This window comes from Paramormyrops kingsleyae, chromosome 24 (genome assembly GCF_048594095.1).
Source record: "Paramormyrops kingsleyae isolate MSU_618 chromosome 24, PKINGS_0.4, whole genome shotgun sequence".
NCBI classification, from domain to species: Eukaryota; Metazoa; Chordata; class Actinopteri; order Osteoglossiformes; family Mormyridae; genus Paramormyrops; species Paramormyrops kingsleyae.
The window spans coordinates 10,363,984-10,379,798 of NC_132820.1; the positions used below are offsets into that span (position 1 = coordinate 10,363,984).

At 42.9% G+C, this 15,815-nt stretch overlaps 1 protein-coding gene across 1 annotated transcript; it reads right to left on the reverse strand.

The window, feature by feature from the left end:
* Positions 1-321: 321 nt before the first annotated feature.
* On the reverse strand, positions 322-14,049 carry mpp1 (MAGUK p55 scaffold protein 1). The gene is made up of 12 exons (XM_023844933.2): positions 13,689-14,049; positions 5,695-5,820; positions 4,938-5,016; positions 4,722-4,807; positions 4,521-4,589; positions 2,754-2,950; positions 2,497-2,603; positions 2,088-2,168; positions 1,842-1,922; positions 1,546-1,748; positions 1,360-1,434; positions 322-1,267 (listed from the first exon to the last, which is right to left on the reverse strand). The coding sequence occupies exons 1-12, from the start codon at positions 13,809-13,811 to the stop codon at positions 1,091-1,093; spliced, it is 1,404 nt and encodes a 467-aa protein (XP_023700701.1). The 5' UTR covers positions 13,812-14,049; the 3' UTR covers positions 322-1,090.
* Positions 14,050-15,815: the final 1,766 nt, after the last annotated feature.

The window sequence follows — 15,815 nt, forward strand, 5'->3', positions numbered from 1 at the left end:
GGGAGGGGGGTTAGATATTTCCCTCTGCACCTGCTCCTCCTGTGTAATATAATACATAAGTATATAAGAAACTGCCTTCTGCACAGAGGGCTGAATAGTTTCACACCTGTTTCGAGTTGTGTCACGAAGGCAACACATGCAATGTTTCCGCATTTGTTCCATGAAGTTCATGCCTTCATTTCCCATGAGTAGCCCAAATGTGACATGCATGCTGGGAAATGTATGAAATTGCATATTGATGGTATTCCCCATGCCAAGGGCATTCGGCAAGTTACTCTGCGTTTGATTTCTGCTGCAGAAAACATGCAAAACAAGTAGCGATTCCAAGATAGATTTTTGTCCTTTAATACATTAAAGAAGCGGACAAAATCTCTGGCCAGGATTCCATTCCAATCATATTGTTTAACAAGGGCTAAACTTTGACTTAAAGTGGTAGGCTCCAAAGTTACATGGGCGTTTCGACTCAGGACGGGAAGTCTTTAACGAATTCAAAGTGCCTTGCATTTTCGCTTGAGGTATATATTCTACGTATGTTTCATGAGTTGAGATGCATTTACGGTAAACGCAACAAGCCGAACTGAAGGATGAGATGTTGGGTACACATACATATTCTCGCATAGCCCCGTAATGTTCCCGTCTACAAAGACAAAAGAGTAGAATCAACGAGAAGTAAGACTACTGAACTCTGCTGTTATTGACTCACAGTTGCGGTCTATGTCGCATTTCGAACACACTGAGTGGCCGTTCTCGGCAGACATTGTGAAAGCACCAAAATGTCTGGGTACCACCTACGCAAGATCCACACCCTTATGGTACACCTCAAACTATGTGTCTAATGCGGCACTTTGGCTGTAAAAGAACCAGCACACTTCATGATCTATTGCTTGACCGTAATGGGATGCTAACATATAAAATTTTTTGAAGAGATTAATGATGGAGTGAGGTTGCTCTGGAGGTAAAGGTTACTCAAGATGGACATGTGACATGGGGGGGGGGGGAGTGTAAATGGAGGTATTGCACCACCTATAATTTCATACAAGGTTCTCAATTCTGATAGGAGGGCTGGGGGTCGGCGCTTGCAGATGAGGTGTTAGTAGACCCAGGAAACGGGCACCCATTGTGGGGTCGACGTTGCCCGCTCTATGGCTTCCTCCACCCCTTTCACGCTCTCATCCACGTCGTTGTTCACCAGTATCAGGTCGAAGTAGTGCTTGTACATGCTGAGGATGGCGTCTGACTCCTTCTGGATCGTTTTCAGGGACTCGGACTGATGGGGATTGAGGGGGGGGGGAGGGAATGGTCAGCCGTACTATCATGCTGGGGGGGCTATATTAAAAATACATTAGAGCTCCAGCTCACCTGGTTTGCGGTGTTAGTGGGTGCGATGAACACCATGAGAGGGGCAAACTCTGCAGTACGGAGGAGTTTCAAGGTCTGAAAAAGAGTTTCGTACCATTTTATGGGCTCGTTTTCCTCAGTCTCACGCTTAATTCCTTTAACACTGAAACAGTTGCAATATATGTATCCTGGTTTGCAAACAGCTACCTGTGGCTCCACATCCAGCACGGCGATCTTGTCCTGCTCGTGGATCTTCTGGATGGTCTCCAACTTAGTGCCAAACATGTTGCCCTGGAAGCTGCCATACTCCAGAAGCTGGTTCCCCGTGATGCACTTGGTCATCTCGTCGTTGGAGATGAAGAAGTACTCCTTGCCGTTTTCCTCGTCTTTCTTCTGAGGCCTGGTGGTATCTGCATTTACAGGTATGACAAGAAAAGGCTCACAAGAAGGTTTGGCTCATATTCTCGTATGGCGTCATGATGGCACAGCCAAACTCTACTCACGTGGTGCCGGGTACATGAATTTCTCAGGATATTTGGTCAGCAATGAGTTTTTAATGTGGCTTCTTCCCACACCGGCTGCCCCTATAAAGATGAACAGGAAAGTTCAATGTCTTCTGATTGGACAACACAGTAATAGTACCACCTCCCTAGAGGAATGACCACTCTCTCCTGATTGGATCACGCAGTGTCAGTGCCGCCTTATTCGCTGAAGGTGCAGGTGTCACTGCTATGAATTCCTGAGCTTACCAATCAACACTAAGGTCTTCCTCTTGAAGGCAGGCAGCTGTACCACCTCTTCATAGGAAATCACATCCAGCTGGTCAAAAACTGGGAGACAGAGCAGGTAGACAGAGGGTCTGTATGCACATGTGATGAAGTATGTAGACAAAGGTACAAAAAGTCCATCAGCTTTTTTTTTTGGTGGAATTTAATCGAATCCCTACTTCGTTTAAAGACTCCGCGGCAAACCTCAACTGACCTTGTCGGAGCACTTAGGTGGCGACTGATGAATCCCATAGTAGTCGCCAACATTCATTCACCCCTCCCCCCCAGTCCTTTCACACAGCCTTTTATATAGCTGGACATGTCACAGAAGTTTCCGGGGGAAAGAAGAAGCCGCAACAGTGACATGAAGAGAAGGGAGATGCTTGCTCACCGGAGCTGTGTTTGGCCAGATACTTGTCTTTGCACTTCTTCTTCTTGCCAAAGGGACTGCAGGACTGGCTTCCCCCTGTGGCCACTTTGGTTTTACTGGCCACACGCCTTTGGGGGTATGGAGAGGAATAAAGGGAAAGAGGGGAGGATGGGGTTTTAGAGGGAAAGTGAAGGACGTGAAGTTACGTAATCCTGGGGGAATCCCTCACTGCTACCTGAGCGTTTATTGTAAGCAAAGAGCTCTGGTTTGGAACGTACCATTCCTGGAGCTCAGGGGAGGGGATGAGTCCGGCAAAGTCGGCCACCGAGCTATCCACTCGCCCTTGCCACCAGTTTGGGTCCTGCTTGTTGATGATTTGTATGATGTCGCCGGTTTTGAACTTCAGCCCCGCCTCTTTGCAAGGAATGAGATCATCCTTGGCTGGATCGTAGTCAAACTGAGCCCTGATGTACATCTATGGAAACGGCAGGTATCACTGCTGTGAGAAGCCAAGCTAGGAATCTTAAAGAGAATTCCGGAATGGTGAGTTTATCTTCTGCAGTATATTCACATGGAAGATAATTCCAAGTTTATTCAAAGGGTGACACTGAAGAACTTCACACTGAACAAAAGCAGATTTGTTTGGATTCTGCTTTTAAAAAAAATCAAATTAAATGAAAGTTGGGGACAAGATAAAAGAAAAATCTGCAGGCAAAAAGAAATTGTAGGATCTTGGTTAGTGGAAACAAACATTTTCTATCCTTTATTTCCAGCCATTGTTAATCCATGTGGATTTTGTCTTAAATACAGTTTACCAGAAAGCCAACGTCACGAATCTTTCCCCTGGATCCTGTTTAGCGCGCTATTTATCACATTACTGCTGCCAGAGCAATGATTTGGCTGGAAGAAAAGAAGTTTTAAAAGATAATTATTCCAAGATCAAGAGACCAGTGACGGAATATGAATAAGAGTTTGATAAACACTGCCATCACTTACCACACTGCCAACAGCAATTAGTTTCGTAGCGCTAATCGTTTTGATTAGCTGCTAATTTTTTAAAAATTTCTTTCACTAAATTTTAATATATGAACATCAGATCCATGATGAGCTTTATATATATATATATATATATATATATATATATATACACACACATACACTGACAAATGCCTGTTCCGTCAACAATGCATTTAAAAGCGGTTTACAATTTGGCTTGTAGTTACACAGTTTGGCCAGCTGATGGCAGAATGAAACACGTCTCCTTGTGTTTCCATTCACACTAGAAAATCTAAAAAGAATTTTCTATGGAAGGTAGTAGTGGAATCTAATGATCAAATAGTCACCTGTGTCATTCATTTGGCTTAGAGGAGGACCAGCCTGACAAAGAACAAATTTTTGTTTAAACGGAGTGATTTTTGCTGGAGAGAAAGCGAGGCTGCTGACCACATAGGAATTTTTAAAAAAATCACACATCTCTCTGCTTAATTTTCAAGCATGTTTGACCTATTCCAAGTGCTTACTAAGCACACCCACAATATATTAAATAAAATAAACACTAGTTACATTGAAATGTGAGCAACTGGGTTCAGATTACAGGGATTTGTATAGGCCATGTTAGGCAGTATTATGGTGATACTTCAAAATCCATCCATTGATCCATCCATTCTCTGTACCCGCTTGCACTATGCAAGAGACTATTCCAGAACCTATGGGCACAAAACAGGGAATAACCCAGGATGGAATGCCAACCCATTGCATTTCACGTACATTTTCATGCCAGATTTTGCTCATTAGTCATGCACATTTCACTACGGTCGAAACAAGCATGACAGACGGAAAGAGAGAGACAAATAAAACCCTGATTTCACATGTCTGGTCTTTTGGAATATGTAGCACATGCTTGAAAATTATTTGTCTTGTATTGCCTGCACTTAGAATTCCATTCAGGCAATGATCGTTCTAACGTCGTGCTGATTGTGCAAGTAAATCTAATCATTCGATTAATATCATGCACCGGGTTTTAGGAACTGGTTATAGGACATTACCTCACAGGTAAGTAAGCGGGATTGCTGCTTGGGGATAATCTTCAGAGTTACCACACCGTTTGTGTCTTTCTGCAATAGATGAATTTCAAACAGATTACCATCCCAACTTTAAGAGTTTAAGGTAAATTTAGTTATTTTAGAAATCCCATGCAGCCGATTGGCTGGATCCCCCCCTCCCCCAACCCAAAAACGCAGACTTGCCAGGATCTTTTGAAGTTGGTCGACCGACTGGTTGGCGACACTCTGTCCGTTGATCTCTGCTATCTCGTCCCCTTCATGCAGTGACCCTAAGCGAAGATGCGATGGGGAACCAATCAGTGTTGAGCTATTGGGTTCACGGTGACATAAAAGACCCGGACCAACGATGAGAGATGATGAGAAAGACCGGCGTCAGCGTGAAGGCATCCAACATGCTACCTTGTCTGTGCACCATCCCCCCGTGCAGTATTCTTGCGACTGTGCATCTCTGTCTTTCGTTTAACTTTAGCGTTACACCCTTCGAGTAGAGAAAGACAAAAGCAATGGATCATTAAGGATAAAGAACACAGAAGGTCGAAGCCTCTTTACGTCCCAAGAGCCATGTGGAACTTTCACATGTATCCTGCAGTTGATATTACCTTAATCTGTGAGTTTTCACAGCTAAAATTATATATAAATACAAAATCATGCATCATCTATTATTATGGTAACACTTAAAGTTGTCATCTATAACGCATTAAAATTGTTGGTATAAGAGTTGATGAAGCATTTCAACATCTTCTATTGACAGTAATTATGCATTATAGTGTTGATTTTTAATAATTCATAAGCTTCAATGAAGCTCTCATCTATAATGCATTATAGATACAGATAATACATAATAATGGATTCTTTGTACTGCATTATAAAAGGTATCTATAATGCGTTATAGATAAGAATTCCATAGAGCATTCATAATGCAAAATAAACATGGCTTTGCCTTTTTATATTTATAGCATGTTTGTAATGTTTTATGAATGAATTATAATGCAAGATGTATGTCTTATAGACATGGCATTCATAGAAAGTATTGCTATTATTTTATTTACATAATTTGACATAATATTTTTGCATCTCTTGCCCATATGACGTTTTTCTTGGTTTTGTCTCCCCCTATGTGCGAATCAGATGTATTGCTGGCGGTTTGACCGTTTACCATGGGCTCTGAGGGATTTTTCTCGAAGGCCACCTCGCGCATGTTGCTCTCCTCTTTGCCATTCATCAGGCTGCCGTTGGCGAACACCTCTTCGCTCTTGGCGTCGTGCATCTGCGCTGTCACTGCCTGCGAAGGAAACCCTGCCACGTTAAGTTACTTAACACAGTAGCGTATGCTAAAATGCTAAAGAAAAAAACAATTCATGCTACAACATTCATACAGATATAACCCATTAAGCTCATGTAAAACCTGTCACAGCCAATAAATTTAACAAGGAAATTCAAGGACATAAAAAATTTGCTTCCACATTCATTCATTTTTCCTTAAAAATTATATATTTTATGTCTACAGTTATTAACATTTATGCTTAAAAACTTCACAGAGGATAGCTAGGTGGCAGGTTTATGTACGTTAATAAGCCAGATTTCCATTCAGGGATGAGCCGCTATGCACACAGTCATTTTTTAATGTTAATACGACTCAGATCTTTAAAAGCTTTTTTTTGACATTTGTGTCTCCCCGTAGCCATGTTTAATTAGGAGATTCAACATATGCTGTGGGTTAAACATTAATCCCACATTTTTAACACCTCATTAGACTGTGACAACTTAGGCCAGCGGCCCGTGCGTGGCATGCGACGTTGCTATGGAGACCGGAGGCGGGTACTCCGCTGCAGTGCCAGGCCCTGTGTCATCGTTTATACAAAAATAAAGAAGTGGCTCTCGTAAAGCTTAAAAAGCCCATTATGTCAGTAAACGGCATCCCATAATGTTCAGCCAGCTGTGCAGTTTGGGGCCAAGCGGATCTGTGTGAAGGTATTTCTCAGGCAGTGATATTTTAGACTGATTCATACAACATGGCAGAATGTAAATGTTACACATCTTCTAAAAACAAAGGAGGCTATGAAATCACAATAATAGATACTTTATTGATCCCTGTGGGGATCCCCATGGGAAAATTCCCTTTATGCCTCCCCCCACCTTGCTCTCTATAGATGAGAGCAAGCTGGACACGAAGGGCAGCCAATCATAACGGCACCCAGAGAGCTGGGGGTTAAGGGCCTTGCTCAAGAACCCGCAGATGTGCTGAGGCTGGGGCTCGAACCGGCAACCTTCCAATCACGTGCACAGAGGCTCAGCCCACGGAGCCACATGCTGCACTTGGAAGATAAAAGGTGGATTAATACGGGAATATGAGAGAAGAAATGAGATCATGACCACACAAAAGGAAAGCATCTACACAAGATAAAGTGCAGGTCCATTACACAGGAAATCAATACCTGTCTGTGAAAAGAAAAATATCTGTACCCTTGTGATAATGAACGGACAAAAGGCTGTTTCTGCTACCCTGATGATACATATCAGTCACCGCTGCACACTTCTGCAAAACATCATACACTGAATTGAACTGGAACAAATATAACAAAATTATACACAAAAAATAAAGGTCCCAGATTGACACACAGTGGTTCGTACTTAATTATGACTAACACCTTGGTATACAGGCCTGCTTTGTAGTGTAATTTCCTTTGTAATGTGAGCAATGTGGTTTGAAGGGGAACAGAAGCTGTGAATTCAGGGTGAGAAGCATGGACGTCGATCGTCGGGCGCAGCTCACAGAAGACTCCGGAAAAAACCCTCTGAGGCACCTGCAGTCCTCATCGGTTAGCAGAGGAGGGCCGGGCTGCTGCTGTTTACTGCATGTCCTAAAGCCTTTTCCATGGAAGTAACCCTCTGCCCTGCATAGTCAGCAAAGCCAAAAGAGCAGGAACGCTCACGTTTGCGGCTCCGCTTTGCACGGCAATACGGCACCCTTGACGTCACGGCATGGACTGCCGCGTGCTGATGTGAAAGAGTAATTTACAGCCCTTATCTCAGCTGTTCGCTAAGGACACTTGCAAGTATCTACAAAATGCATATAAAATAGAGTGCGTGTTTCTCCGTTTTTATCTCGGGAGGTGTCACAATGCCTGGTACGGATTCCAGGATCCCCAGATGAGAGGCTGGTTATCTGCTTCCTGGGTGAACGGCATTCTGGGATTCCCGTCTGTTGCCGTCATGCCCTAGGATGACCCGCGTCCCGCTCTGTCACGTGGCTGGCCCGGTTGCTGCTTATAAAAGGGCTTTATGGGGCATCGGCTATAACCGGGTTGCTCAGCGAGTCGGGCTTATCGCCGCACCCTGCCGTTTACACCCAGCAGGATTTGACCGGCTTTAAACGGCCCAGGTTATTTTACCAAGGCAATTCTGAACATTCTGACCAAGGGTACGACAGCCTGGTTCACCTTTAGACTTCAGCAGACAACCTCCGAATTATGAGGCCACGTTTTCCACCCGATATGCCCACGCTGTTACGCTCCTAGGGGTTTAGTCCAAGAAATCATTTGGTCTCGTACAGACACTCGATTCACATGCCAAACACAAGACATGCTTCCATTGAGGTAAAAACATGCTCCATACTAGAACTTTAAAAGACGTTTCATTCAGGGAGGGGAGCAACGCTGACCTCTTTTGTTATCTTTGACATATCCATAACATGTTTAACCAATCATCTTGGAAATTAACGTGTGAGGTATATCAATTTACATCTCACGGAAATATTTTGTGCCTGTATACCTTGTTACGAAACAAAAGGTTATTCATTGAATGACCTTAGTTATATAATTTCTTTCAGGATAAAGTCAGCCTTCTGTCTATGATATGGGATTTAACAGGACAAGAAGAAATTTAAAGTAGCCTATATTTTAGTGCGCTTTAATGATGAACTAATCTGTGGGTCAGCATCTCCAGATCAGGGGACACATCCACAATCTAATATTCATGCCAGGGGAAATTTTCAGAGGTGAATCATGTTTGCCAGGTAGCCTAAGTACAAATTGGATTAACCGTCTCCTAAACTCATTAGCATAAATCTTTCCATTTTCGACCCACTATACCCATGTCACATTGGCCAGTTTCGTCACTCCTACTGGCTATTTAGCGCACAAATATTCAGAACGGTGTGGGCACGCGTTAAACTATCTGACCCAATTAATCTTCTTAACAGGGAGACAGAAATAGACCCTCCGATCGAAAAAAAGCAACGCTTTCTTGTTAATTAACTCGACAGAAAAAAAAACAAACTAAAGGCAGAGTCTCCCCCTGCTTACCTCTCGCATTCCGCAATGCACCCAGATATAAAACTGTCGCTTTGCGCAGACGAGGTGACTTGTACGTACGGCCTTCCCACACAGAAAAATTCCGCGAAATCTCGAAAACCGGGCCCACGTGGACAAGCCTTGACAGCTGCGGCGAGTAAGGGGAGTGTGGGCTTAGTTTTCAACCTGCGACTTCGTGATCTTCCTTCATGGCACAGAGATTTTCATGAATTTATGAACCCACACTGTGAAAAATTACTGTGCGATATCAACCCCTTGCGGACAACCATCTTTTAGGCGTGTACTTATCATTTTCTTTTTCTGTTTTCATATGAAGGTGACAGATATTTAATACAGCCATGCAATAATGTTTATCTATGCTGACAAATCAATTTCTTTGAAAAGTAACAGCACAGACCAGACTGCCGGCTGTCATTCTCATTCCCTGTCATCTGTCTGTTCCATTCGTCATTGGACCAGAGAGCAAAAATGGGGAAGTTTCAAGTTTGTCGGCGCGATTTGCTGATTTAGTAACTCAGGCAAAATGCCCCGAGAATCAGACTGCTGCTCCCTTAGTTACTGGAGCATAGAAAGAGGAATAAAGGATTAAGCACTTAAATGATTACTCAATTAAACTTCACCGCGATGCTTCTGGGAATTTTCTGTGGCGTCTCAATCGACTGAGAAAAAAACACGTGTGGGGGGGAGGGAGGCGGAGAAGGGGGGTGCTAGACAGGTCACAACTATGGTCTTCAGCACCAAAACCCCCCAACCCTGACCCCTACAGTACAACTACTTGGAAAAAAGAAAAATATACTTATCTCTTAACAAAAACCACATCCTTGCCTTAGCAGTTAAGGTCCTTGGCTAATACCCACGTTTTGGGCACGAAATAAGAAAATTAACACTTTATATAACCTCGTGTGACACATTATACAAAAACATGAGAAGGAGCTGCTGACAGCTGACCCTCAAAAGTAAAAAATATAAAAATCTTCCAGAAGATAGCAGTAAATCCAAAATTATAGAAACAAATTGTACCCAAACTTATGGCTGATTTCAAACCAAAATGTACATAGCAATCTACGTGGGCAAAATAGATTTTTAAATACTAACAATGCTCTTGGAATAACTCTGGGTTAGCGTGGAACGAAATCAGATAATATTCAGATAAACAGCTGAAAGTGCGCTGTAACAACGCAGAGAAGGAGCGATGCAGGGTGTTATCAGACAGACAAGGACAAAATTATAGGTACAGAACGCGCAGAACTGCCGGTCCTGACCCTGACCCGGGCCGACCCGGGGGGTGGGGGGACGTCACATGTCGGTAGGAAGTCAGACGTCAGTTTAAAGGTCTGTTTGCGCTGTCAGGATAATGAGTATCTTGTCACTGCATGGAAAAAAATGCACGTGTCAGCTAAAGTATAGTCCAGCGAAGCATTTTTTTTCCCCTTTTGGCGATGTGTTAGAAATGTGCGCATGCGCCGCTGTAAGACCAGAAGGCGATGGCAATGGTCGTGTTGACCTTGCTTTATAAACGAGCTCGCATTCATCAAGGACTGCAAAACGTGTACAGACGGACCTCCGTATACGAAAATATGTAAAACGTGTAATATAAAATATCCTCCAGGGTAGATGTGGGATCCTTTAAAAGTGAGCAAAATGCGTGCGATTTTACGGTAATTAGCTGAGAAATTAGCATCTGCTCATGTATGAAAACAAGGGAAGGTCACAGATGGTGAAAGATACAAGGGGTGTCCCCTGTATTATAGACTGAAATTAAAAGCAGAAGGGGCTTAATTTAAAAACTAGAAAAGAATTTCTCTCGCAGACTGTTCGTCTTACTTTTTGGTCTTTTGCAGAGCAAATCGACTCTGGTCCAGGATCGGATGGATACATGGCCTGGAACAAACTGCCAAGAAATGACATCCCCGATGAAGAAGAAGCGCAGTTGCTGTTCCGAAATTATTCTCGCACCTCATGAAAGCTACACTTCCCGTTTCTGGGTTTCAGACAGCAAGGCTGTCATATGAGTAACCGAAAAAGGCGCAAATTCGGATAATTCTGTGTCAATGAACCCCCCTCCCATAAAAAAATTCAACTTAAAAAGACCAAGAAACATAAGTAAGTTGCTTCAATAATAGGATATAGAGTTTGGTCAGATTACAAAGTTAAAGGAAAAAATGCACTTGAGGCTAAAATTTAATTGGAACCAGCTTGTATTTGCTTGACAATAACATTTATGTCTCCTGCCTGTAATTTGTGAGACAGGTTCTTCTACAGCAGGTTTGTGCCTGTAGCTGGGAACGTTTTTTGGCATACTAGGATTAGTTGCTTCAGAACTATTTTATTTTAAACAAATCATGTTAAAGCATTATGCCGCATACTTCAAATGAGCATATCTCCAGCAAAAACTCTCGATATTATTACATATTAATCAAAAAGTGATAATACACATTACAGAAGATAGAGAAATATGAACAACACACTAAACTCGTGCCTTGTTAAGTTCCGGTTTCGGCTGCTCCTTTTCGGCCCAACCCCCTTAGTCCTTAATGGCGAGGCATTGTCTTGGTCGTATCCAGAGGGTGAAAAACACTCTGAGCGCGTATTGATCCGTGCTGAAGCTGCAGGGTCATGCCAGTTAATCAGCAGTAGGAAAAACGCCCTGTAATTAGCCCGTCTATGCGGGACAATAAGGGGCGATGAGCAAAAAATAAAGCGAAGCGTCAGAAAACACTCCGTGTTGATGGGCTGTACGAAGGGCACACGTCAGTTAATTTGGCCAGAAGGCACGTGGGAAGGTTTAGGTAAAACCCGAGGAAGCGGTGCTTCTGGAGATCGGTTAGCAACAGAAAAGCTGGTTAGCCGGCTCTAAGACATGGACTCTGTGCCTAATCGTTCTTTCACATATTTAAGGTGTTTGCTCTGTAGAAGGAGAACCGACAAAGGAGAAAGTTTGGGACATTTCGGGGGACCATAATAAGACTTCTCTACCTGCCCCCCTTTCTAACGTACTGCATGTTCGGACGAACCCACCAAAAAAAACAGACGAGGCTAAAGACATTTGAAGAAGGCTGCTTGTTTTTTATGTGAAAGGATTAATCCACTGCAATACATGACTCAGAGCGTGTCTGCAAGGGTGCGACTTCTGATAGGTTCGAAATCCAGTGCTGAAGAACAGCCTAGAATCCACATGCCCCTACACACAAAAATCCCAGAGGATTAGCCCCCACACACTACCAGGGAAGTCCCATAAATCTAGCTAGACAGCAGTGTATTCAAAAACACGTGGCATGAAATTTGACATTTGCCAGTGCCGGATTTAAAATGAACACGCAATAACAGCTCACGACCTTCGTAAGAGTACAAGAGGATGACTGTAATATGTATTATAGCTGAACTCGTTCGGCTTGTCTGAACCATCAAGTTGGAAAGAACAATTAAATGGTGTGTAGTGAGGTGTGTAAAAACTCATTTATGGCTCTTATCCTTAACAGGACACATGTCTGTTGTGTGATTTAGTGAAATTAGCTTTGAAGTCAACCAGAAGCTTCTGAATGGCCTTTGGTGTTTCAATCTGAGAGGAGGTTTAGGGGCATATTTCACATAACCCACATGAGACTCTTTCTTTTCTGCATCTCCATGCAGGACTTAATGCTTTTCTTCTGTCTTTTCATTTCTGAGCAGAACACAAAAAGGTTAGTGCCTCGTTTGCCTGTTGGCAGTGCCGGGAACGCTCTCGTTCTGAAGGACCACCTTCTGACACAGGAGAGTCCCATCAGCGCAGCCTCTTGTTTGATTACTCAATGGCCATTCAGATCAGGTAAATCCTTCAGAACAAGGCCCCATTGTATATGCTCTGTCCACAACGTCAATGTCCCTGACTGGTCAAGGCTCACTAGAAAAACACCGAACACCCTAATTTTTCTTAAAAACCCTTGTTACAAAGCACATACTGTTGCTCCTCTAGCTTGGGTCCCACTTCAACAGCGAGATTTAAAAAAAAAAATGAAAATACCGAAATTTTGAAGGGATTTAATATATCCCCGGTTGGTAAAGACCAGGCTGAAACAATATCACCTAATACACAAATAAGACTGTTACTGTTAACTGTGCTTCAGTGTATTCGTACATTACATGACAAATCAAACGACACCGTTAAACTACACAAGATCCTAAAACTATATTTTCGTATTATTTTTTTTTACAAATCCTTGGCCCCGTTAATATTATATGCAAAATATGGAATGATAATATTACAAGTTATATAATGACTTGTTGTAGATTCACATTACCTATTGCATCAGTGATTTCAGGACTGAGTGTGCTTCGGAGCATTAGTTTCGCAACTTGACGTGTTTACCAGTTTCTGTTATTAGCTATTAAAAACCATTAACATCAAACGCTACAATACAGGCTGAGAACATATATGAACTACCGCTGCCCCCAGCAACATTTCGCGTTGAGACCAATGGCAGCGGTTATAATACACGATAGTGAAGAGCAGGCTTTTAAAAATAGCGCAAATGACTTATTGCTTAAAAGTTCGCAGTGGCATTACAGCGATGATCCCGAGCTGGGTAGTACCAGAATAAACCAGCGCATCCTGATCTGGTCCGCCGCAGAGCTTTTTACGCATCGGCGTCTCAGCAAAACGCTTCTGAGATTCCAGTAAAAAGCCAGCGATTGATAAATACAAATACCGATTTATATATATGTAGAATGATACGTTTGTATACTGCCTGAGACATAAGTACGCTGATTGACACGTATGTAAACACGGTTAACATTACGGATTTGCGCGTATGTAACGGATCGAGTACATGAAAAGAAATCTGGTCCACGATCGTCCTACCTTGTCGGGTTTGGGTTTGTTTTGCAGCAGCTGTTGCAGGTAGAGATCAGAGAGGGCTGTCCGCAGGCTATTGACCTGTTCAAATACGGCCGCCGGTTCGTTTTTATTGGATTTTAAAGTCATCGCGACTGGTTTGTCAACAAAATAACTCGCTAAAGCAGGGGGGTGGAGGGTGGGGGGGTTGATTTTGCCCTTCCACAAGCTCCTCACGGAAACTGACCAGGCGTCAAAGGACCGATAAAGTGGCCTGGCAGTTTGATAAAACGCAGTCCAGGGTTAAAGTCCTATGCTCGGGGGAGATCGGCAGCACCCGGCACTGACCAAACACAGCTGACAAAGCACATAAACACACAGTGATGGGGGGGGGGTGTATTGCAGCTTCCTTTAGTGCAAGTTACGTGCTGCTGACAAAGCATGGGGATCTACCAAGCCAGCACGAGAGGGGGACACGACCGGCACCGGCGGCGCGCTCAGTTTAACCCCGGCTGGCGGAACCGACCGCTTTTCGCCCGTCATCTGCTCCTCGTCGTTTTAAGCTCGGCAAGAAACGCCGCACAGCACCGTACACAGTTATTTTCATAATAACCCCCGTACAATGGTGTTTCCCAGAGATGGCTGTATATGTTTTTATATGTGTGGCTATCTAATAGACACAGCAGAACGATTTCTGCAAAAGAAGGGTCGAGACGATTTCTCATAGCCTTGAGAATAAATATTGATAATACAGTCGTGTTTCGGTATGAAGAACAGTAATAGGATTACTCAGTGTGGTAATTCTATCTTTGAAAGCGTAGGTTTCATGACGATAGTTGGGTCGGGTGGTCGTTGGGGGGCCTTTTTAAAAATAAGTTGGTGCCAAAGTCCCGATAATATTTTCAAGGTTTGATAAAGCATATTTATCAAACTGTTATTATCAACTATTCTTTCCAAGACAAGACATGTATTTATCGCTGTGGATATAGTCGCTTGTTTAATTGGCATAATCGACGGAAATGTCTGCTATATGTTCGCCATTCAAAATAAACAGGAGCATGTTTGCTTTACGTTTATGAATGAACAAAAAAGTTAACCAGATCGCAGTGTTTTACGTTTTATGAAAGGAAATGTCTCAGCGGAAGAAGCGTTCACAGACACGTGTTTGGGGGGGGGTGGGGGGGACTTGTGTGCGAGATTGTGGAGTTGACAGGCATTTAGGGGGGCATTTTTGATCAACTGGGTAATCACCCGTAATAAACAGTGCATCCGGTTTGGAAGTGGCTAGATTATGGGACAGATGGTGAAATAAAAGGTCACTAAGCTCGAAAGCCATTTCCAGATGGGTTAGCTGTACTGTCTTGAATGCGGTAGTTAGGCAGAGAGCCTTTTTATATTACGGATTGTATATGTGTGCCGGTTTAATGGTCTTATAGCGACACCCAGTGGATGAATGTGCGACGACTTTCATTTAACAAAGCGGCGTTACTTATCAGTATTGCGACTTTTCTTTAAAAGGCGTTCTTTATATAGAAATAAAGATGTTTTATTTTGTGTCAGCTTTTTACAGCTGTAACACCCTGCTGTTTCACGCGTAATGAGAATGCATAAAATGGAGGCTAAGATTCGTTTTTCTTGTGGTTAGCCGGTCCGACTGTTTCTAAATTTGCGATAGGCCTACGTATAAGTGTTACTAGACGTTAGGTGACATTAAAACACATTGTAAGCTATTATAGATTTACAAAATCGTTACGCTACGCAGTACGAAGTTTGAAATGCATTGTGTAAAAATAAATTTTGAATAAATTTATTTTTTGTAAAAGTCGACGGTGATGATGATAAAAAATGATGATGAGATGAATGAACATGGGCCAGTGCTCTCAAACAGGAGCTGTACTTAACATAAAGCGTGGACAATTCTGCTGCTAAAGACTCATTTTGTGATTATGAAAATATAGGCCTAATATCTCAGCGGTAACAGCCAGTCAGAACAGTACCAGCCAGCTGACATCAAGCGGGTCATGCTCTTTAAGTTCAAGAGTTTATTCGTCGTACCCACAGTTACATAGGTACAACGCGCAGTGACCTGAAAAGCTAGCCTGCCCCAAGATTGTGCAAAAGAAAGCAACACATAATAGAGTAAAATAATAAATT

What these genes read in the sequence shown, in the direction of transcription:
- mpp1 (XM_023844933.2), bottom strand. Translation starts at nt 13,811, where the DNA reads ATGACTTTAAAATCCAATAAAAACGAACCGGCGGCCGTATTTGAACAG. An exon ending in TCCCCTGAGCTCCAGGAATG is followed by an intron (nt 2,604 to 2,753) that starts GTACGTTCCAAA and finishes ATACCCCCAAAG; the next exon opens with GCGTGTGGCCAGTAAAACCA. An exon ending in ATTCATGTACCCGGCACCAC is followed by an intron (nt 1,749 to 1,841) that starts GTGAGTAGAGTT and finishes CTGTAAATGCAG; the next exon opens with ATACCACCAGGCCTCAGAAG.